The sequence below is a fragment of the Quercus lobata genome, chromosome 5 (genome assembly GCF_001633185.2).
Source record: "Quercus lobata isolate SW786 chromosome 5, ValleyOak3.0 Primary Assembly, whole genome shotgun sequence".
Taxonomy (NCBI): Eukaryota; Viridiplantae; Streptophyta; class Magnoliopsida; order Fagales; family Fagaceae; genus Quercus; species Quercus lobata.
This window is the reverse complement of record NC_044908.1, coordinates 31,302,498-31,327,505: the sequence shown is the minus strand read 5'-3', so window position 1 is coordinate 31,327,505 and position 25,008 is coordinate 31,302,498. Positions and strand designations below refer to the sequence as shown.

At 31.9% G+C, this 25,008-nt stretch overlaps 3 protein-coding genes and 1 long non-coding RNA gene across 8 annotated transcripts; all 4 read right to left on the bottom strand.

The window, feature by feature from the left end:
- Positions 1 to 5,145: 5,145 nt before the first annotated feature.
- Positions 5,146 to 9,583, bottom strand: LOC115989316. Of its 5 annotated transcripts, XR_004091877.1 has the most exons (5): positions 9,236 to 9,583; positions 7,748 to 8,401; positions 6,951 to 7,626; positions 6,163 to 6,232; positions 5,154 to 5,528 (listed from the first exon to the last, which is right to left on the bottom strand). It is a non-coding gene; the product is annotated as an uncharacterized LOC115989316 (long non-coding RNA). The 5 variants fall into 5 exon arrangements; XR_004091876.1 differs by having other exon boundaries at positions 5,146 to 5,528; positions 6,163 to 7,626; XR_004091878.1 differs by having other exon boundaries at positions 5,152 to 7,626; positions 9,236 to 9,285; positions 9,386 to 9,583.
- Positions 9,584 to 11,109: 1,526 nt separating this feature from the next.
- Positions 11,110 to 12,277, bottom strand: LOC115990339 (F-box protein At3g07870-like). The gene is made up of 2 exons (XM_031114179.1): positions 12,195 to 12,277; positions 11,110 to 12,007 (listed from the first exon to the last, which is right to left on the bottom strand). The coding sequence occupies exons 1-2, from the start codon at positions 12,275 to 12,277 to the stop codon at positions 11,110 to 11,112; spliced, it is 981 nt and encodes a 326-aa protein (XP_030970039.1).
- A 7,305-nt stretch (positions 12,278 to 19,582) lies between these two features.
- On the bottom strand, positions 19,583 to 23,912 carry LOC115988802. The gene is made up of 2 exons (XM_031112415.1): positions 22,762 to 23,912; positions 19,583 to 19,833 (listed from the first exon to the last, which is right to left on the bottom strand). Exons 1-2 carry the CDS (start codon positions 23,208 to 23,210, stop codon positions 19,821 to 19,823), a joined length of 462 nt encoding a protein of 153 aa, XP_030968275.1. The 5' UTR covers positions 23,211 to 23,912; the 3' UTR covers positions 19,583 to 19,820.
- Positions 23,296 to 23,889, bottom strand: LOC115990338 (F-box protein CPR1-like). Its single transcript, XM_031114177.1, has one exon. It carries the CDS (start codon positions 23,887 to 23,889, stop codon positions 23,296 to 23,298), a length of 594 nt encoding a protein of 197 aa, XP_030970037.1.
- Positions 23,913 to 25,008: the final 1,096 nt, after the last annotated feature.

Below are 25,008 nucleotides of genomic sequence, written 5' to 3'. Positions count from 1 at the left end.
AATGCAAGATAATGTCTAGTCATGGTGTTCCAAGATAGTTTAGTGCGTCATTGAGTTATAAAATTTACATATTGCAAGTATATTTTGGGAAGACGGAAGAGATGGTGTGCTGATAGCTGAGATGTGGGATTCAATGGCATATGAGATAGAGAATTGAAATTCTTTGTATTTTCCAAATTTGCTTGGCAGTGTGTTGTTACTGGCAGATTGTTTGTACTTCATGTGTTCTATTTATTTGGGGTCTTTTGTTAGACATAAAATTTTGTGCAGTATTTGTAAAACTGTGATAGTCTGAAAAGTACGGTGATGCGTGGTTAAAAGATAGATGCTCATCGAATTGGAAACTTTTTTGGTGTTCTTTTTATGCTATTCTTTACAAAGTTCTGCTGATATGAATTGTCATTGTCAACACCTAAAAGGTTGGAAGTTTAGACCTCTCCTTTAATCTATGTACTATTGTGTATGATGTTTCCAAATTCCTCACTGCTACTTGAGGTCATCCAATTGTAAAGGTTAAAGAAATTGAATAGCTCCCTCCCAAATCTTAGCATAGAATCTGATAAGCAAAGCATACAGAAAATTAATAAGAAAAATGACATTTTCCTCCTAGAAAACAAAGGAGAAGAAACTTCATCCAAACAAACATTTAAGTTTTGTTTGGAAAAACAGCTAGCATTTGCCACACAATAGTCCAGCTTTGCAATATTCTTAGCGATTGATCACAAGAACAGAGTTGCAACTTTCTTGAAGGAGGCTTTGCACTGCCTTTAAAAGACAGTTTAAATACAAGACTTGCATCAATCATTGTCCTTAGCATTTTTTCTATTGGTGTAATTGTAGGGAAAAGCAAAGCCAAATAAAGGGTCTGAACAAGATGTTACCAAAAAGTGTCTCCTAGATATTGCTTTTACAAGATGTCCATCCCATTGATACCTTTTTTTTTTAACAATGACATAATAATCTTGCAATCCTTGGTTTTGAGATCAACTACTTCCTACTTGATAGACTTTATCCACTTATTGTGGGTGTGTGTGCTTCATAATCTGACTTTGATGAGAGAGAGAGAGAGAGCAATTCATTGGCCTAATTGCCTTTACAATTTCATAAAGAAAGTTTTCTTAATCCTAATGCACTTCTTGCCTGCATCAGGTATTAATGATTTACTATAAATGTGTGCTATACAAGAACCATAACATGGAACAATAAGGCCGCATGGCTGCACATTCATTTTAGTCTATGTAATATTGTGTATGAATTAGACAAGTAGTAGTGAGCTGAACTCTTCATTTCCCATACTTCTTTCTCAATCTTTGTGTATGAATTAGACAAGTAGCAGTGAGCTGAACTCTTCATTTCCCATACTTCTTTCTCAATCTTTCTTTGACGAAATTATTTCAAGCTTTAGTTCGAGCTTGTTGAGGGGCAATGTTGACATAAGAGAGATGCACACCAACAGCAAAAAAAGCAACACCAGAGACGAAGAATGCCACAGTCATCAACAATTTCTTGGGTCTTGAAGGAAAGCATAGCACCATTTTCCTTAATTATCTACATGCAAAAGGAGAAGATTCAATCAAAGATAACCAAAAATACATTCTTGAATCCAGTTCCTATAAAGTATAAAATAAGCTAATTAGAGCCACAACATCACATATCCTGCCCAACCAATAGCTTAAAGGAAAAATAAAAAATCAGTTTGATCTAAATTCTAATAGTTTCATACTTCCAACAACTTGAGTATTATTAACTGGTAATCATCGTTAAAATTGTGCATATAACCACAGTAAGGTTGGCATAGAAGTGATTTCACAAGCATTTAGAGAGGGAGAGAGCTCTAATGGAATGTTGATTGTGCTAATTTGTAATCTAGAAGGAAAAAAAGAGGTTCAACTTATTTCTACATCTTTCCATTGTTATTTTTAAAAGAACACCATGGATTTTCCAACCTAAGAAATTTGTTGAAATCCCTATCTTACAATCAAGAAATTTTCAGGCTTTCTCAAACACATGAATAGAGATTATAAATTTTTTTTGTTTCCTATCAATTCAAATCATAACTATTAATCTACACTTTCAATAATTTTGTTACAACTTGTGTTTTGCAAAGGTATTCCATTGCTTATTCAAGAAACTATCATAATCTATCTCATTAATTATCCTCTAAACAATGTCATACTGTAAAAAACATAGACAACCCAATCATTAGTAAATTGCAGAAAAACAATTGAAAACCAAAAGAACTAGACACCCACCAAACTTTACAATCACAAAGGGCACTAACGAGTGTTGTTTGGTTCCCAAGAAATTGCGGGAATTTAAAAAAAAAAAAAAATTTAAAGTTTGAAACTTTTGTTTTTTTCATATTATTTGAGACCCATTAAAACTAAAACCAAGCCTAATAAAATCACTTTACCAAGTACAGTTGAATCTTTCAAGTTGATTTCTTTTGATACCAAACCAGCTAAAAAACATAAACCCAAAACAACCAATTTCTAGGATTCTACTTTCTTAGCAAACAAATGAATCAACAGAAAAGAAAGGAAAAATAGAAACAAAGTACCAAACAAATTAATAGAAACAGTTCGGCTTGATTTCTTTTGATACCAAATAGAGTACTCACAAAAAGAAAGGATTCTACTTTCTTAGCAAACAAATGAATCAATAAAGCAAAACCCAAATAAAGAATTACATTAAAATAAATAAACAAAAAAGAAGAAGGGAAAAACAGTTGACCTTGAGAGAGAAAGAGAGAGAACCAATCTGCAATTGCTATGAGCTAAAATAATGGTGATCCAAGAAACAGAGTACTCACAAATAGAAACAATTCGGCTTGGTTATTTATTTATTTATGGTGGCAACTTGTGGAGGTGGAACAATGGTGGAGGAGCAATGTAGAGAGTCAGACGGAGACAAATGGAGAGAGAGACAAACGGAGAGACAAACTGCTTGAACACCAAATGTAGAGAGAGAGAGAGTCAGACGTTTTCTTTTGTTGGGTTTAGAGATAGGTTTAGAAGGTAATATGTGAGGGTAATTAATGAGATTCTAATAAAAATATTTGTAATAATAAAGGTCTTTTTTTAACCGTTGGATCTACTTAAATTCAATGGTTTAAAAAATGTGTAACTTGAACCTCTCTCTCTCTCTCTCTCTCTCTCTCTCTCTCTATATATATATATATATATATATATATATATATACACTTCTTCACATGCAATATGCATTCCAATAGACAAAATAATAATCCAAGTTTTACTTAGCACTTTTTTTTTTCCTAAACAGTTGTACTTAGCAATTAGCACTTTAGTAAACCTAGAAAAGCGCATTCCTAAACTCAAAATAAATTCTCAAATAATACGAATTAAATACATCCAAAACTCATCTATGTCGTGATCAATCACAAAATTAGCAAAAACCAACAATTTGTGGGAAGACAAATTTAATGAAAAGAATTATAAGAATAAAAAACAAAGAAGCTCACATGTTGATCCCCTAGAGTGGCATTGACTCCTATAATAACTACATATTAAAATATTGTTAAAATTTTTTCAGACTTAGGTTTATTTTCCATTCATATTGTTAGACTCATCCCATCCGTAGTAGCATTTTTATGGGTACACTTTAATTTATAATTAATTGCCAAATGATAAATTATTTAAAACATGATGTAAGAAAAAAGCACGACAACATTCAATTCCATGACCACCTTTACAATATGGGGATATGATCTAGATGAGCTAAACATGAAAGCTAATATGAATTCTCAATGCGGCGTTACCTTCAGTTATGTAAAGCACATATAAACTTGCTATCAAATACAAATAGTAACTTATATATTATTAAAAGTATATATCATTTTTAATCTCATTTAACTACATTTGTTCTTATAATCCATAGCCTAATTTGAGGGAATATCTACTTATACAGCCAACATGAAGGATGGCTCAACTAGCAAAGACTGTTTGGAGAAAACGCGAGAGTCGTGAAGTGTGGTAGGCTTACGCCCCAGAGGAGTATAAAGTATAAACCACTATTTCTATTTGTTTAAGTCTTTTTTTTTTTTAATTTATTTATAATAAATGGGAACTATTTGTTTAAGTCTTTTAACATAGACATAACTAATAGTCAATAATATTTCATTAAATTTCAATATATGCAAACAAAGAACAAAAAATTAATTGTATATTGTTTTGGGTTAAGTTACTAACAATTAACACCAATGAATAAATTATGAATTTATGCAGTAATTGCTTGAAACAAGAAAGAAAACCATTTATTTTATTTTGATCGGAAGAAAAACATTTAGTTGATTCTACAATAATTGTTCAAAAAAATAATAATAAATAACTTCACCTTCTCCTTAAAAGAGAACATATGCCAGCTCCATCAATTGTTTGATCCTCAAACAATCGAAAATTTCCAATACCCGAAAAACCTATTAATTTTACTTTTCCAACTTCAACAATCAAAATTTTCGTTAAAAAAAAAAAAAAAAAAAAAAAAAAACCCTTCAGCAATCAAAGAAAGACAACCCACCCTCCATAATTTTAACTTTTTTTTTTTTAATAAAAAAGATTATGTGACATTTAATGGCTCTATCGTTAATGGATACTAGTATGTAACCCCGTGCTACCGCACGGGACTGGTTAATTGTAATGATGCTATTGGCCAATTTTGTTTTGTTTTTGTTTTTTTGGGATTATCACACGGATGATAGAATTAAATAAAACAATAACAAATATATATTGCATATTATTATCTAACAAATATATATTGCATATTATTATCTAAGTAATGCTATTGGTCTTTTTTTTTTTTTTGGTTTATCATACATAGGATAGCATTAGATAAAACAATGAATAAAAAAAGAGAATATTGCATTTTATTATTTAAGTGATGCTACAGTGAAGAAAAAAGAGAATATTGCATTTTATTATTTAAAATATATAAAGGGACATTAATGGAACTTTCTTCAAAAGTTTTTAATAAAATTGGACATGAATAGCATATTGGAATCAGAAGTGTGTTGCAATTCACAGTTTTTAGTGGAGATGTCATCAGATAGCACTTTTCCCCTATAGACATGTCTAATATGCTGTCCTTGAGTTTATTTTGAGTACGTTTCAAGCCGAAGTCAATATTGTTGTCTCTTTTAACACTTCAAATTGCCATTGATCAGTTTCACAAAATTAAAATTTACAGAACATTTTACCTTCTTGTTTTTTCAACATCCGAAGGTTAAATGTTTCTATTAAAATCCAAAAGTTCACCCAACTAAAAATCAAATATACATATCTTTCAGCTATTGTTAATAGCTCTACAATCTATTTATGCACCAAAAGCAATGACTAACTTGAAAGAAGAGAAAGATTACATGTTAGCATAAACTATCACTTCCAAAAGCATCATTAATCAAAGATTAAAATGAAACTATAATTCAAAATAATTCCAGCAGTTGCCTATGTCCCAAATTGTAAGCTTCAATCTTCTCCCACCAATTGTGAGCAACTTAATCTCAAAATCCACACCTGAAAATGATTAAAACAATAATGAAAGTTCATAATACAATCTAAAGAATGAAAATAGTGATCCCTACAAAAATAGAAATAAAAGGACATGAAAGCTCTTGGTGCACCTAATAATACAGAGACTAAGGAAGCTCTTGGCCACCCTGATTAGGTCTTGGGTTTTCTCAAACCAAGATAATATTGACTATTTAACTCAAATGTTCGGATAGCACACAATGCAGAATTGTGACTGATGAAGTTTTAAAAAAAAATACAATTACATGAACTCCAAAAAATGAACTTAGCTCAGCAACGCAAGCAATACCTTACCAACATAGTCTACACTTGTGATAAGCAAGAATCCAATGTGATATTTGAGTCCTATAGAGGAGATGCAAATCTATAATAGGATGAGATAAAGTGGGAATCGAGACTAAATATTACATATCACATGTCTAATGAAATTTCACAAAACACATGTAATAATAACTAAAAAATGGTCTTCCAAGTGGGATAACCTAATGAAAGGTTGAAAATACTTTGTATAGTTGCAAGATAACTCCTAAACACCTGACGTTTTAATTGAAGGCAGATTTGGCATGTCTCTTTTGTTTATAATCTCTACAACAGTTCAAAATTTTAGTATTTTGCTTACCTTGACAGGAATGTAGCAACTTTAGAGAAGCATATATCATGACAAATTCCTACTCCAAAATGACCAACATCTGCATTGAACTCTTGCTTATCGGTGCCAACCAATTTTGAAGAAATTGCTCTTCAACCAATAAATCTAAAAGATAGATTTGTGTTAACTTTCAATATAATTATTTTCAAATTTTGTTATACCACAAATTCTCACAATTGGTCTCAAATGAACCTCTGATGATGGCACCTAGTGGCACCTTACAAAACCACATCCACTTTATCTAAGTAGGCATAGAAGGAACAGAGCCAATCCTCTTAGAAGTATGGATAATACACATTTATGGTGAATAATTTCTATACAATCTTATCACAACAAATGGTAGTTATTTAAGGTTTGAGTCTAAATCATATACACCTATGTTTGGCAACCCAAATTTTAAAAAATCTGGGATAACTACATAAATAAAAAACATATTGGAATTTTGTTTGTGTTTGTGTAGTAAAGGGAAAACAAAACCCATAGAGTATAATAAGAAGAAATATTAAGCTAGTATCAACTATCAATTTTTGAATAAAGAAACTCTATGCTTCAAGTGCATCACAAAAAACAAAAAAATCACAAATGGCATTTAAATTAGGGAAATCTTACTTATATACTTCCATTCAGGCAATCAACAGTTCAATCAGTATGAAATGTAACAAACTTAGAGTCATTATTCACTTCTCCAAAAACACAGTCCTTATTTACAAATCAAAGCAAATGAAAAAAATCAGCAATGAAAGAAGAATTTAAGCTACCATTATGTGATGTTGTTGACAGTCTCAGACAGCCTTAAAAACTTTAGTTTTGTTGCCTTATTAACCCAAAGACACACAAAACAAAAACCTGTGACAAACACATGGAATGGAAATGAAATTTTCTCAGAAAGCAAGAAAGCATAGGATACCTTACGTTAAGTTTTGTGAATGTTATACCTTATGTTTTGTTTAAGTGAGGGTCAGATCTGATATCATTCATAAGCAAATAGATATCTAACTATCATAAAAATAATAAAAAATAAAAAAATCACATGAAATTAATACAAACTTGCATAGTTATTAATGAAAGATTGTGTGCACCATTCCTACACTTGAAGCCTGTCAATGAGACAGCGAAATTAGGACAAGAAAAAAAAAAGTAAGAAGTGAACATCAAATTTAATATTTAGTATTAAATTTTAGATTCAGCGTAGAAATTCTCACCAACAAAACCCATCAACAGAATTTCTCAACCAACCAAATAAATAAATAGAGCAATACAAATTCTGTTAGTTTCAATAGAAAACAGGCTAATTTTCCGGAACCAAATATTATATCTTAAAAAATCATTGCCTTTGAAGGATCTTGGAATCTGGTTGCTATCAAAATTAATCAATCTGTAAGTCCACGAAAGAATACCAAGAATCTCTTTGATGCAAATTCAACCTTTTTCCTCCTGCCACAACAAAGGAAACTTGAGAACTATAAAACAAAACCTAGAAAAGTATTTGAACTCTATGATTGATAACCAATTAGATGGCAGATTATGCAGAGAACAATCAGCAAGGAATTGTTACCTTAGCTTTCTTCTACATAGAATCAACAAACTTCTCCTCATAACTGGCTCTTCTCTTATAAGCCACAACACATTAAAAGAATGAGACATGAGATATTTCCAAATAAACCAAAATAAAATCAGTTTGTTAGAGAGTGGTCACTCTTCTATGGCCACTGATGGGAATATATAGAGGGTTATATATTGAAAGGAATCTATATTAGGTTTTGACTATACAAAATCTAAACCAATTTCTTAAATCAAAACCAACCAACCAAAATAGCAAAACCTAAATCCTATTAAACGCACAAAATTAACATAAACGATTTTACTTGTAGCAGTTCCAGCGATCTGATATTGGGTTGGTTGTGAATATCAAAACCTAATCACAATTAATAAACAAACTTAAATTGAAGATAAAAACTCACCGGTAGTGGTTCCAGCCTCTCTTTATCTTAACAAATTATTAAATTTCAGAAAAGCAACTAAATAAAAGTGCAGAATAAAAGAAAGGTCTTACTCTTTGGTGATCCTTCTTTCTGTAGTAGTACGTGCCTCCCCTCTCTTTATGCCTCCATAATCTTCTTCTTTTATAGTGAAGAACCCTAATTTCTTGTCTGCCATTGACAGCGAGAGAAAGAGCTATCAAGGATTTTAGAAAGAACCCACCTCATCTCTGTAGACAAAGGAATTGACAGATATAAATCCAAAATGCTTGAAATCAAAAAATCCAAATAACCAGAAAATATTAAATAAGAATAGTCACAACTGAAAAGCATTCATCATTGATCCTGAGAGATGCCTTTCAAATTTCCTAGCATTCATTGAAAAAAAGGGAATGGGTTATGAAATTGAACAAAAAATGAATGACCCATTATCAAAATCATCCATAAGATAATGAAAATCACTCTTGGATCATCCGCAAACTCCATCTACTCACAAAATAAATAAATAAATAATTACTTATGAATTATGATGCGGACAATGAAATTGGCATTTTTCAATTCACGATTAACTCCTATCAACTCCCTCGCTTCTATGAAGATGATATGTCATAAATCAAAAGAGAATCATAATAACAAAAAAAAAAGCTAGTGAACTTAGCCCAAAACAACCCTTCTGTTTACTAAAACTCCAAATTTGATGTTCATAACTTTTCCTTCATTTTCACTCAGGAACCAAACAAAGGCTATGAAATTGAACAAAAGCCGAATATCCCAGCATCAAAATCAACAATAAGAAAATGTATAAAAAAAAAAGTGCTCTCAGACCATACACAAAAACCCATCTACACACTAAAATAAATGAATAAATTCACAACATTTAGATAACCAAAAAAATCTAAAGAGCATCCAAATTTGATTTTCACATCTTTCCCCTTCATTTCCACAGGAACCAAACAACTTCTAAGAAACCCAACGACCCAGAATCGAAATCATCAAGAAGAAAACGAAAAAAAGAAAAAGCGATGGATTAGTAAAATACCAACTGTAATCAAACGCGGAGGTACCGTAAGTCGTTTTTGTAACGGCGATCGGAATCGAAGGTCTGCGCGCACTTCTGCAAAAACCGTGGCAGCTTCTCGTTCAGTACTTGCGAAGGCAGCGAATCCTTCATCTTTCTGATCCCTCTGTATATACAAAATGCCAAACAATCTTACTTTTTAAAACCATTAAAAGAGCTACCCACAAAGAAAGAGAGAGGCATATTGGAGCCATGCGAGAAGAGGGTCGTTGCCAGAGTAGGATTTGATGTCTGAGATCAAGGAGGTGAAGAGATCGGTGTTGTTGTCGTTGTTGGCTTTGGCAGAAAGGGAGGTGAACCTGTAAAACAGGTGTGTTTGATATATAAAGAAGAGCAAAAGGTTTTATTTAGCCAAAAAAAAAGAAAAAAAAAGAGCACAACATTTAAATGTAGAACACAGATTTCTAGAAGGGGAGGTGAAATTGGACTCCAATTGCAGATTTGAATTGTATAATTAGAAGGATAAATCTAGACACTTGGCACAAAATTAGAACTTTAATTGAAATTGTAATTTGAGATTCTCTCTGCTTCACCTATTATTATATATATAGATTATACAAATAAAAGAAGAGATTCAAAACGTATAAATGTTAGTGGACCCAAAATGAAGTAGATTAATGTAATAAATCTAGGTTGCTTTGTCAAGATTCTCGTAGCTTAGTGCTGTAACTTACTCTCTTTTATTAGGAGAATAAGAGTTCAAATCTCTCCCTCCTTCCATTGTCGTATCTATCGAATTATCAATAAAATAAAAACTAAATTACTTTTATGTTGCGTACATGACATTTAACGGTAAGTCATTAATGGGCATGGATGAAGAGAAAAGATTCAAAACGTTATATGATTTTTCTTTTGAAGAAAAACATTTTATGATGTTAGGAACAAAAATGTAAATTATTGAATATAAAATGGCAAAAAATCAAAATGATCCCAAAGTAAAGTAAGAGGTTACAATATGGAGAAACGTAGTAATGTTTTATTTTTCGTTTTTTGATTTTTTATTTTTAAAATAATTCACTAATCACGATGTGGGAGGGAAGGGGGCGGGTGTTTGAATCTTGCATAAATATCTTGCAAACCACCAATATATGTTAGCAATTGAACCAGAAGGCTTTTTCTAGAACATAGTAATTTTAATACAAAATAAGATGTCTTAATGAGATGAGTAATCATTTATATATTATGTCCAATAAATAAGATTATGTTAGATAACTCACACTTGGGGTTAAACATAAGATTATGTTGATGACTTGGCTAAACATGTATGTTAAAATCATGGCATGTCATGTTCATGGTCGAGAATAAATACAAAATTTCTCAAATGTTTTTTTCAAAACAAATAATAGCCATAGTTTTCAAATAGATAATAGATTCCAGTTAATTTAACTGATAAAATCTTTAATAGTTGAATAATTGATCTAGGATTTAATCCTGGCTTATACCAAAAACTAATTGGTTTTTTGGTTTGATAATAGAGTTATCATCAAGACCAGATGCCAAAGGTTAAAACTCTCTAAAAAAAGTTTCCAAGCGGATCATTATCCTATATCCAATAAATAATATTCTGTTGGATAAACTTTTATTTTATTTTTTATATAGGAATTGTGTTGGCTAATTGGCTAAACATATATGTGAAAATCATAGTATGCCATGTTTGCGAATATGCACAAAATTTCTCAAACATGTTTTATTTGTAACAAATAATAGCCATAGTTCCAAAAGAATCATTTTCTGTTTAATAAAATTTAGTTCTCTGCATCAAAAATAGTACTTTCAACTCTATAACAAATGGAAAGAAAACACAACATAATAACAAATTCTTTTATTCACAAGTACAAAAATAACAAGAATGACTAGTTATTACCCCAAACTGTAGGATTCATTGCTTAGCCCATCAAGTAAAACTAAGCTCTCCACAAAATTTGTTGTGTAAATCACATCTCTAGGATCTGGAATTCTAAGAACTTCCTCTTTCAAACTCTCAGGGTCAAATAAGACTATTCGCACCTTCATATCATACCTTCTAATTAGAAGTTCACCATTGATAGTGCAACTAAGAAACTTTGCATGTTTATCCATTGGTACACTTTTTTTAATCCAAGATTTGGCCACACCATACTCCGTCATTACCCATATGTGGCATACACCACTCCAATCAATTTGAGCATCACCGATAACAATCAAAGCTAGAGATCCCTTCAAAATTGTGAGCCATTCCTTACGTAATGAAACTCCCACTAAATAGTTTTGAGGCAGCCTTATCTCACGGAACCTCTCATCATCGACATCAAAGGACAAAATGAATTTATAGTCACGAGAAAATGCTATAGAATGCAGAGCTCCATTAAAAAACAAAGAGGGTGATTCAGATATACGATAAATATTTAATCCACTTAATGAGTCCACTGATATTGAAAACTTTCTCCATGAAGCTGTACTCAATGTGTAAACCTCGGCCTCGGCCTTTGCTGGCAGCAATTTCCCTTTATTTTTAAAACACACAAGTCTCAGAATCTTAAAGTCATTCTTTCGAGGATGATATGCAAATCCAAGGGTAACACTACTAGTAGAAGGTTGGCCCAGAATACTAGCCACTCTCATAAATTTTCTTATAATTGGGTTCCACAAATATATATGCTGAAAAGAATGTTCCATAGGACTAGGACTAGCAAGAATAAACAGGCCGTTACAGAATCCAACTATGGCTTCATACAAACAAGGAATTTCAATCCTAGAAACTTCGGTCAAAGTGTTGTCACTATTGCAAAACAACCGTACACAAATCTTCAACTTTATGTTGAGGATATTGAAGACATGGGATATATTTTTGAGGATATTTGGTATATATCACATAACCATTGTGACTGTTATTAGATAACGATTTGGCTTGGTTGAGCTTGAAATAAGGGTCAGTAACGATGGAGTCCCAAGATTTAGAAACATACCTAAATCGGATTATGGATTTCACTGGCAGCCGACTCAGGATATCGTAGACCATCTGGTCTGAGAGATGATGATGCTGGGACATCATCGGGACCATCAATTTAGTACACTGATAGCAGAATTTAGTTTCGGGATTCAACTCTGCGTTAAGGAGAGACCTGTGTTGTGTTTGCGGCGAAAATAGGTCAAGACTAGGCCTATATATATAGTAAACAGTACGATTTTTTACATTCACCGATTCAAGCTAGGAGATAAGAGTACTGAATATATAGATATACTATCTTGTCTATAACTCTGATTCTTTTTTTTTTTGGAGAAAGATATAACTCTGATTTAAGCTACACTTTCTAAATTTTCTAAAAACACAAAAATAAAAAACTACGCTGGAACAAATATTGGGCTAAGAATTAAAAACATAAAATTCATCCAACATCAAGCTATGGCCCAATTAGCCTTTTTGCATTTATAAGTTTCGTCTATTCCAAGATCAAAGTACTAACATTATTTCCATGCAATAAAATCATATGTAAATTAAAGAAAATATTTTAATATAATATTTAAAATTGAATAAAAATAATAGACAGAAAAAACATTTGAACAAAATTTAGTTTAAGGGACATGAAGATGAAGCGTGCATGTCAACTCATTTTTTTTTCCTGATATGGTACATGCCACATCAGTTTGTAAAGGTCAATTTGTAGAGTGTGCTGTAGGATTATAGCTCTAACATTATTCTAATTATAAATATCTTTTTTTTTTCTAAGACATGTTAGAATTTTTTATTTTGAGAATCACGACACATTAGAAATTGATTATACATAAATACCTAATGCATTATACAATTCCCCCCTTCCCTCCCTCCCTATCTCTTCCTCTTTCATCTATACAATAAAATTTTCCCCCTTAATTAGAGTATTAACATCAATTTATGCAAACATTTTTGTCTATTTAATCATAAGAACCTATTTTTTCTATTTTACACAATCACATTTCAAAAAAATACCTACATCATATTATCTATTATGTATACATTCTACTTCAATATAATATTCATTCTTTATTTTTTTTTCTTACTATTTTCCATCTAAACATTCTAATTTCAACTACAATTATTTTGTGAATATTCTTAATAGCTCAACATTCAATACTATAGAGCAGGATTGGTGATCTTTGTACTCAATGTAGATCTTATATATATATATATATATATATATATTAACTTTTTGGTTGGAGAGATGGAAAAGTGAGGGGATAGAAAATAGAGAGGATGGAAAACAGGGAGGATAGAAGAGATTTTAGTTTCTCTCATTTTTGTTTGGTTGGGAGATGGATAAGTGGATGGATGGAAATGTAGTTTGTATAAATTTACTTGCATGCCTCTATTAAATAAAGAAAGTAATAAAAACTCTCTCTCTCTCTCTCTCTCTCTCTCTATATATATATATGTAATAAAGAACCCAAAACAGATGAAGTAAAAAAAAAAAAAAACCATTAAAAAAATGAGGGAAACTGGAAAAAAAAAAACAATGAATGAGAAGTCAAAGTGAACTTGGTTGGGAAATTAAGAACGTTGCATAGTAACGAAAAGTAGAAAACAAAGAAGAAGAAGAAGAACGTTGCAAACGAGGGACTTTTTTTTCCAAATTATTGGTCCAATTTTCTGCCTACTTTTCTCCCCGGGGTGAAAACACCCAGGACCCTCCATTTCTTTTTCATCTCCCCCAATCAAACACTCCAAAAAAATTTCCCTCTTCATTTTCTCTCCTTCTTTTTTTTTTTTTTTTTTTTTTTTTTTTTCCATTCTTCCTAAAATCCACTCTGCCGAATAAACCATTAATAAATACAAAAAAAGTGGAAATTAAAATAAATTAAAAAATTTAGAAGAAAAAAAAGTCAAAAACTATCTTGTCTCTATATTTAATAGACCAATTGGCAAATCCCTTTATTTTTTATTGGAGCACCATTTAACTAACTCAATTTTTTTTAGAAACTATTTTGGGGGGCTAACTCTAATAATTGAAGGGCCAAATCCTATTTTATAAGCAAATCCTTGAAGTATTTGGTAATTATATATAGTATAGTAGAAATTTCAAAAATTTGGGGTGGGGGTTATGCCCCTAGGTGTTTCTAACAAAGACATTTAGGGTTCAAATCCCTCATCCCTAACTATTAAACTATAAAAAAAAAGAAAAAAAAAAAAGAAAAGGTTATTTAATCAAGCTTAAGCAACACACTACTTAACTCTACTCATTAATATTTTCCTTTTTGCATATAATTGATAACTTACTAAAACATAATTCTTGAAGTGCAATAAATGAAAAAATTATATAATTACAAGGAAAATACATTTATTAGGGAGATAATTCCACTTTAAACCTAAACATGATTGACATCATAATGTGTGTGAAGATACACACATATCAAAGTAACTTTATTAACCATATTTTTAATTAATTAGGCTAACCATAATAACCTAATCATAATAACTTTATTAACCATATTAACCTAACCGTATTTTTATTAAACTTAATTCAATGGAATCTTTGTCTTTCCCTTTGGGTGTTTCCAACGGTTTAAATCACCTATCCCTAGCTATTGAATTAACTTAGACTCATTAATATTTTTCTCTGCCACATTTAGTTGATAATTTATTAAAACATAATTATTGAATTAAGATAAATGACGAAATTATATAATTACAAGGAAAATACATTTATTAGGGAGGTAATTCCACTTTTAACCTAAACATGACTAACATCATAATGTGTGTGAAGATACGCACGCACTTGTCAAAGTAACTTTATTAACCATTGTGGGGCCCAATAATTCATGGACCAGGCCCAGTTGTTCCTGGAAAATCCGAAGGCCCAATCCGAGGAGAGCTGTGGCCCAAGCTCTACAATACAGAGCACAAAACAATTTTGGGGAGGCAGCCGAGGACAGTTTAGTCCTCGGCAGATCCAGAATCCCCACTGGAACAAAGGGGTAAAACTGGTATAGGGACGAATTTGTAAGGAGATCCAAAATATCTTGGGGAAGTTATCCTTACTACCCTTCCAGATAAGACCTAGCGCCTGACAGAGCCGAACTCTGCAGCTTTATCAAACCATCGATCCCCAACAATTCCGGGATTGGACTGATGGGACAAATGTCAGTTTTTGTAAAGATTGACCCTACACGTGGACGAAGGACAGCGAATGCAAGCTAGTATAAAATAAGGAAGTAAGTAAATCTGAAGGGGGTCTGATCCCACCTCCAAAAAAGAAAGACTACATGGGGGAGAACCTCTCAACAACACCGGACTTCACTGAAGAAAGTCCGTCGTTGGGTAACTGGAACAAGGCCTCAATGGTCCTCGGATCAACTCCGAGGAGACCCATCCCATAGGGCGCGACGTCTTAGGGCTTAAATGTTCAAGCCCAACTCTCTTTTTACATGAATTCCTCCAAAACCATGACCGGGCATCGCCCCTTGACCAGCGGCTAGCTTTGCAAGCCCACTCTCTACAAATCATATTGTGAGGGATCTTTCATATGCGAGCCCAACATCATTATTGGGTCGCAGTGGAATCGTGTCCTTACAACCATATTTTTAATTAATTTAGAGACTTAATTCAATGCCATTTTTGGCTTTCCTCTTGGGTGTTTTCAACAGAAACATCTAGAGTTTAAATCATTCATCCCTAACTATTGAATTGAAAAAAAGAAAAGAAAAAAAAGTTATTTAATCAAGATTAAGCAACACATTGCTTAACTTAGACTCTTTAATATTTTTCTCTACCACATTTAGTTGATAACTTAGTAAAACATAATTACTGAACCGTGGTAAATGACGAAATTATATAATTACGGGGAAAATATATTTATTAGGGAGATAATTCCACTTTTAACCTAAACATGACTGACATCATAATGTGTATGAAGATACGCACGTGCGTGTCAAAATAACTTTATTAACCATATTTTTAATTAATTAAGAGACTTAATTCAATGGCATTTTTGTCTTCCCCATTGGGTGATTTCAACAGAGACGTTCAAAGTTCAAATTGTCCATCCCTAACTGCTATTGAATTGAACAAAAAAAAAAAAAAAGAGAGAGAGAGAGGAAGTTATTTAATCAAGCTTAAGCAAAACACTGCTTTACTTAGACTCATTAATATTTTTCTCTGCTGCATTTAGTTGATAAATTACTAAAACATAATTACTGAACCGCAGTAAACGACAAAATTAAATAATTACAAGGAAAAATACATTTATTAGGGAGATAATTCCACTTTAAATCTAAACATGACTGACATCACAATGCGTGTGAAAATAGGCATGTGTCAAAGTAACTTTATTAACCATATTTATAATTAATCAAGAGACTTAATTCAATGGCATTTTCGTCTTTCCTCCACAAAGGAGAGTCCAAATAAATTTGAATCCCAAGAATAAGGTACTCTCAATTTATTAGAGTTTTAAAAAAATTGTAATATCGAATCAAATTCAAATAGTAAAAGTCATCTACTTTTTTTTATAAATGTTTGGTGTTTTTTTTTTTTTAACATGTGAGAAAGTCATGTCCACTAACCTTAAATTATATGAAATGAAAAATATTAGATAAAATTTCAGAGAAGTAAATTTTTTTCTTTTACCGTTTCATTTCATACAATGTATTTCCTTTTTTGTGGACCACGTCGTGAAGCATAAGTGAAGTAAATTTTACATTAAAAGTCTCTAAGTAGACATGGATTCATATGTGCCATGGAGACATGGAGCTTTTAACAGTAAAAATAGTTGGAGAACTTTATCCTATATCTTTTGTAATACACCTCATTTTTCTTCACCATTTCATTCTATACAATGTATTTCTTTGTAGTAAAATGCTGCTTTTTTCCCTTATTTTTTTCAAACCACCTTAGGGTCGGCAAAGTTGAAGAAAATTTTTCATTAAAAATGTTCATCCAAAATATCAATGCCTTCACAAAATAAAATAAGAGAAATAACATAGTTAAACATGAGATAGACCCATGCATTGCACGGGTTAATGACTAATTCTACATAAAAAACGCGTTGCTTCCAAATCATGCATAAGTTTCTTTTGGCCTTCCTGCCTCCTACATTATTAAACCGAAAAAATATAGCAAATTATAATTCCGAGCCCAGATTTTGATTATTATTTATTAAAACAACTGAAAGTATATAAGGATATTAAGTGCTTACAAGTTCGGCCAACCAATGAAGTAACTTAAACAATCTAGTGTGATGTGCTAATGAATTTTTAGTCTTTCATTTTAACGAAATATCCTGGTTAAATCGATGCAGCAATAAGCAACTAAGCACACACATTTCTTGATAAGAAGATTTGATGAGTAATTTGAAGATATGTAATCAAGAAGAGCCAGTCCAATGCACATAAAATCTTATTACCCTTATTATATCTATTCGTAAACCATTGAAAACAGAAACTTCCTCCCATGGGTTGCTCCTACATTTTTATTTTATGGATGGGTCCAAGCATGATAAAGAGAAAAGTTTAATTTTTTTTTTTTAATTGTTATTATTTTGAGAGAAGTAACAAGTTGAACTTTTGGGAAATGAGAAAAGTGGTCAATTGTTCCAAAAACCTTTACAAACATGGACATAACAAATTCTTTTTAAACTTTTAATTGGTTTACATGCCAGCAGAAAGAAGAAGTGCACAACTATTTCCAAAAAATTAAGTTACAATGAACATAAACTGAAAAAACATGTCTCAACATTATTATTGCAATTAACCTCCATTAAAACGAAATACTCTGCATATGGTTTCTTTCATGGAACCATTATTTAACAAAACATAAAGACAGTACCAAAATAGTCCTCACACACACACACACACACACACACACACAAACTCAAATTCACAGAAGAACAAAATCCAACCAAACACTCAACAAATTCAAATTTGTAACAAAAATAAACCACTCTCCTAATGTGTTTGCTGCCCTGTCACAGTTGCAATAAAATCATCAAGAAACCAAACTACATTTGTGATTTTAGATAGTAATCTTATTTGAGTTCATCCAAAAAAAAAAAAAAAATAAATAAATAAATAAAACAACAACAACAACAACAAAAAACAAAAAACAAAAAAAACAAAAACAAAAACAAAAAAAACAAAAAAAAAAACAAAAAAAAACAAAAACTTCTACATTTCTTATGTTGCCTTGATTGGCAGGATTTGATGTTGCAGAAGTGACATGCAGTTCTACAGGGCCATTCGAGAATCTAGATGAGTTACCTTTCCAATTATGTAACAAAACTGAACCATGATAGCTAACATTTGTGTTTGCCACACAATAGCATACAGAATTACACAACCAAAAAAGAAAAAAAAAAAACCCAACCAACAGGGCAGCAAATATACAATAACAAAGTAACAAACTAATGAATATATTCCAAAGAGGAGTATATTAGATACTTGCACTAGGCGAGTATTCTCCATCATTAAGGTTCCCAAGATGACAGCACAGGGAGCAATCTATCAGAATTTTTTTATCAGCCAATGCTAAGGCTATTTTGAAATTTTCGTTGAGTCAACAACCCACCATGAATAGGTTAATTTTGGGCTACACAAAACCTGTGCGATATACAGTCAAAAGTGATTATTATGTTGCTAGACAGCTCCCATGAGATTGTAATGCAAGGGGGTGCTCAAGCCAAACCGTGACTTCATTTGCTGGAGCTCTATGTGGAAGACCTGGGTGCCCAATAAAGTGCAACTATTTGTTTGGATGGCCTGTTGGGATCTCATTCCCATTGAACACAATTTGGTGAAATGCAAAGTAATTGCAGACTGCAGAGGATGGTAGTGATCTTTGCAGTTCAGCACCAGAGTTAACTATCCTTGAGTTTGACAGTGAGGGTGGAATCTAAGGTCATTGCAGAAATGGGATGACCAACAACATAACTTCAAAAGCATTGGTGATGCAAGCAATGACAGGTTTTAAGTATGGCTTTGTAAACATGAACTATGTATCTAGAAATCCTACTAAAAATAGCTTTCTGCCTTTCTCTCACCACTGTCTAATAAAATTTCACTCAAATCCTCCAATATTTGTCATATACATCATCGTTGTGATGTGAGTGAATTCAACTAATGTATATGATCCTATGACTACATTATCGACATTATTATCAATGAAAAAAAAAAAAAAGTGCTCATTCCAAATTCAATATGGGAAACACCTCTCTATTTCCATTCACTGTTTCTGTTATTCATATTTGCCAAAATTATCAAAAGTTTGACTCATCAAATTATTGATAAGCAATATAAAAACTAATGGACTACCAAAAATTTTGTGCAACAACCATTTTTACAAGATAGTATGTAGCATTTGGGGATTTTTGATCCTTCACATCCATGAAGAACTTAAAGGAAATAAAATGATAGACTATTAGTCTAATGGTCAAAATGTTATTGCAAACCTGTTGAAGAGAACATATATACCAAACCTGAATATGAATAACAGAAACAAACCCATGTCAATCCACATATTTGATGGTCTTCTACCAAACCTGTTGAAGAGAACATATACCAATACTTCCAACGTAAACAACAAGAACACACCCATGTCAATCCACATATTTGATGCTTGATCTTATCTAGTCTTCTGCCCTACAGAAGAAAAGAGAGTAGGTGTTATTCATTTAGAGAAAGAAAGAGATAGGTGGGATAAGCTAAATAAAGAAAACCCAAAGGCAGAAAAACTACTTAATTTCATGCCCAGAAACCTTTTATATTTTTATAACTAAAAAATAATTTATTATATGAAGAGAGTGTCACCAACGTACACAGAAAGTGTACAATAGGTACACAAATTACACATGAAGGTTACAACAATCAAGCATATTGGAAAAAGTAGCAAATGAAAATAAGCACAAAGCATTTATCCACTCAAACAAAGTCTTGAGGAATAAAAACTTTAGGTCATGAACTGAATTTTCACATCCCTCAAAAGTCTGAGCATTCCACTCCCTCCAAATACCCCACATGAGACAATGAGGAATCATACTCCATATCACAGCACCGCCAAGAGCCTTGTTGCTCAGATAGCACCTCCTAATGTTTCTACCAAAGATGTCCCGGGTTCAAATCCCCCTTCCCCCATTGTAACAATCAAATTTTTTAAAATAAAATATAATATATATATTTTTTAAAACCCTCCATATCGCAGCATTACTGCATCTGCTAAACTTTCCCTGCCAACTAGCTAAATGCTCCATAACATCTCTATGCATCTGCCAACTAGCTAAATGCTCCATAACATCTCTAAGCATCACCCAGTAAACCAAAACAATGAAAACACAATATTTCCATAACTCTCTACAAACATTTCAATGGAGAAGATAATCAGTAGTTTCCCCATCCCGCTAATTTCATACCCAAAATCTCCATCCAAAAAGTATGCGACCCCCCAAAAAAAATAAAAGAGAAAGGAATAAATACCCTACAAAAGGGATAAATACAAACATATATAATTATCCTAATTATTGCAAATGCTTCACATCTCTATGCTAATGAATTTCCCCACGACATAAACAAGATTAGTTAGTGCAAAAAATCCCAAATGTATTGTATAGTGACAATTCACCTAAACAAATGCACTAATAGCATAACCAAACAATCTACAAAAAGAAGCTTTCTTCTTTCATAATCTTTAAAGATAACGTATGGTATGAGACACAAACATAGTAAATTAGGTGAAACGTATGGCTGTGAGAAGGACACAAAAGGGTGTTTTTCTTGGATTTTAACAGGGTTCTTTAAGACTCGAGCTCCAAGAGCTGGCAACAGCTGACATGGAATTGTAATCCATGTGGAACTTGAGGCTCTAAGGCTCAAGTTTCTTCACTGAACTCGAGTCTTAGAGACATGAGGATCTAAACTGAAACAGTGAGGAACTTAGCAAGCGGAAAAATGCATGTCTAAGTCCAATAATATAGTTTTCTTTTATAAATAATACATGTTCTTGTGTAGCAACTGTGTGGGAATTTTTGGATAGGAACAATCTTGATTTGTCAAAAGATTAAGTAATAGTCAAATATTGCAGATTTCATGGCTTACGAAGACTACCCAATCACCAGATACATGTAGCATTAGAGATATATTTCTAGAAGGTTACTTTTATCAAATCTTGAACTGGAAAAACATTAGGATTAAACTCAAAATGCTCTGGAAACACTTTGATTACCAACACTCTAAAAACTATAACTTAATTGCTTTATCCTTGGAGCTTGGAACAGTCAGACCAAAAATCCTAACAATGCTAGGTATCCACAGTTTAAGTAATGCAAAATCCTGAGCTTGACAGAGTTATGATTCAGAACACAGTGATCCAACATGCTTTAGAGTCATAGATAACTATATAAGTCAGTAAGCCAATTCAGTATCAGGGAAATACAACAGAACATAGACCAAGACCAGGGCAATATGATAGCCTTGTTCAAATTTAGTTGAATCCACAAACCATAATGTACTGCAAATCTAATAAAACAGAAATTTCAAATTTTAAAACAACCCACAAAGCTAAAGCCATGTATTTTCTATTTTAGTGTGTTGCTTTGACAACTCAGGGGTACAATGGCAGCCTCTGAAGTTCAACTGTCTACACCAGTGACTAAGCTACAAAAGATTCCTACCAAGAAAATTATATGCTGTTTCAAGACTATGGATTATTTCATTCACACTATACCTCCAAACCATATAATCATGAATTTTTTATTTTTTATTTTTATTTTTATAATAATCCTAAGATTAGTAGGTATTTAAATGCATCATACAAATGTTCTAAATAAAAAATTGAAAACACCTTCTGTTTCAAAAATTATATGTGCACACAAGCCATATATTACATGATACTCACAACCCATTTATCACACTTTTCCAACTTCAACAATCAAACAAAAACAACCCACCCTCCATTATTCCAAATTCAAATATATATATATATATATATATATATTTGATGTCTAATGACCATGTCATTAATGGGTATGGATGAAAGAGAAGAGATTCAAAACATTACATAATTTTAAATATCAACAGGCAAAGCCAAAGGATTCACATTTAGAGGGTACAATTTGTAATTTAGTATTCCTTCAATATGGGAGATACTAGTAATGCTGATACAAATTAGGGTGCCTATATGTATTAACATTAACTCAATTAGTTTTACATCCATGGCAATTCTGTCTATAGTTAAAAAAAAAATGTAATCATCATGTTATGATCAATAAAATAAGACTATGTTAGTTAAACACTATTGTTACCGTGACATGCCATGTTCTAGAATATGCACAACATTTCTCACACCTTTTTTTTTTTTTTAATAATCAAATAAAAGCCGTAATCCTCAAAGGGATCCTTTAGTGTTAAATAAAATTTAGTTTTATGCATCAATACAAATATTTTCAAGTTTATAGCCAATGGAAAGAAATACAATATAATAATGGGTTTACTTACACAGGAAAAACAAAAATAACAAAATTGACTTGTCAATGTGAATTTGAGAAAGATGACTGTTTACTAGAAATTCAAACTTACTGATTTTTGATGTCTGCCCCGTTAAGCAAAACTAAGCTCTCCACAAAATCAGCAGTGTAAATCACATCTCTAGTCCGCGGAATTCCAAGATTTTCCTCATTTAAACTCTCAGAATCAAATGAGATGATGTGGACCCCCGAATGGCTAGTTTGCTCAATCAAAAGTTCACCATTGACAGAGCAGCCAATTAAATTTGCATTTATTTCCATTGGTACGCTTTTTTTCGTCCATGACTCAGACACACCATGCTCCTTCATCACCCAAATGTCGCATATATCATTTTCGCCAATTACTTCATCAGTGAAAACAATCAAAGCCAACGATCCCTTGAACACAGCAAGAAATTCAGAACAACCAGATACATAGTTTTGAGGCGGCATTATCCCACGGACTCTCCCATCATCAACATCAAAGGACAAAATAAATTCCTGATTATTGTCATATGCCATAGAGTGGAGAGCTCCATTAAAAAATAAACATGGTGATGAACATATATAATGAATAGATGACCCATTTAAAAACTCCAACGATATTTCATACTTTTTCCATGAATTTGTACTCTAAAGTGTAAACCTGCGCCTCGGCCCCTCCACTTGCAAAACAAACAAGCCTGAGAATCTTGAAATCATTGTTTTGATGAGCAAATCCAAAAGTGACCCCAGAAACAGAAAGGTGGTCAGGAAATTGAGTAGGAACTATCTTAAACATTTTAATACTTGGGTTCCACAAATATAGACTTTGATCAGCTAAGTTCTTCTCAGAATTATTAGTGAGACAAAGCAAACCATTACAGAAGGCAACAATGTTGGCACCACCAAGAACATAGGGGATTTCAAAGCTAGAAACCTCAGTCAAAGAGTGGTCAGTGTTGTAAACAACTGTATGCAATTCTTCCTCGATGTCAGGTGATGAAGGATGTGGCGTATATAGAAGATAGCCATTGTGAGTACTGTTGTTGTTATTGGATAGTGATATAGCTTGGTTGAGATGTGTGGCAATGAATTTAGGGTCGGTGATTGTGGAGCCAAAAGACTTAGAAACGCACCTGAATCGTATTAAGGATTTCACTGGCATCCGACTCAAGATGTCGTACACAATGTCGTTCAGGAGACATTGTTGTTTTTCCATTACCGAACTCGAGCGAATTGCAGGTTTGGGTTTTCTGTACTACTACTCTGTAACAAAACAAAGCATCAAGCCGATTGCACGTCGCTCTGTTGAGAGAGGATTTTCAATTGGGGTTTGGTGAGGAGTAGAGAAAAAGAGAAGATATTTTTAGTATTTATTATGGCTTTTCTGTGTTTTCAATTTTAATCTTAAAATACCCTTAAATTTACCGATTTGTAAATTCAAAATAATAGGGATATATATATATATATATATATATTAATATATATATATATATATATATATTTATATAAGAGGAATAATATATTCATAATATTCTTATAATATTTTTATAATAAATTTTAAGTGGCAGATTATTACTAGTTATTATTGTGGGGGGTAAAAATGTAATCTTAGTGTTAGGTTCAAATTTGAACCAATAACAACTAACCACCTATGATTTGTTGTAAAAATATTGTAAAAATGTTGTGGACATAACACTTTTTGTATGTAAAATTATTAATTAAAAAAATCCTAAATTTTAGTTAAATTAAAAAAAATAAAATAAAAGCCGTTTTTCTCTTCTTTTTCCTCAAGTTTGTTGTTTTATAGAAGTGCTAAATACACTATATTTTTACAATATTTTTACAACAAATTATAAATTATTAGTTGTTATTGGTTTTAATTTAAACTTACCACTAAAATTATTTTTCTACCCCATCAATAACAATTTGTAATAACCTGTCACATAGGAGTTGTGAAAATATTGTGCACATAGCGGTTTTTTTTTTTTTTTTTTTTCCTCTCTATGTTTAAAAAATATAGGGTAAACTATATATTTGGTCCCTTACTTTTACATCATATTTCAGTTTAGTCCCTAATATTTCAATTGTGTCAATTTAGTTCCTAACATTTCAATGTCGTGTTAATTTAGTCTCTGCCGTTATATGTTATATGAAAATTGCTAATATGACAAGCAACCAAAATAAAATTTAAGTTTATTGTCACATTAGCATAAACTAATTTTTTATTTTGGTCATTAGATAATTTATCAATTTTCATCCAAAAGATAACAATAGAGACTAAACTTACATGGTACTGAAAGGTTAAGGATCAAACTGACATAATTGAAAAGTTAGG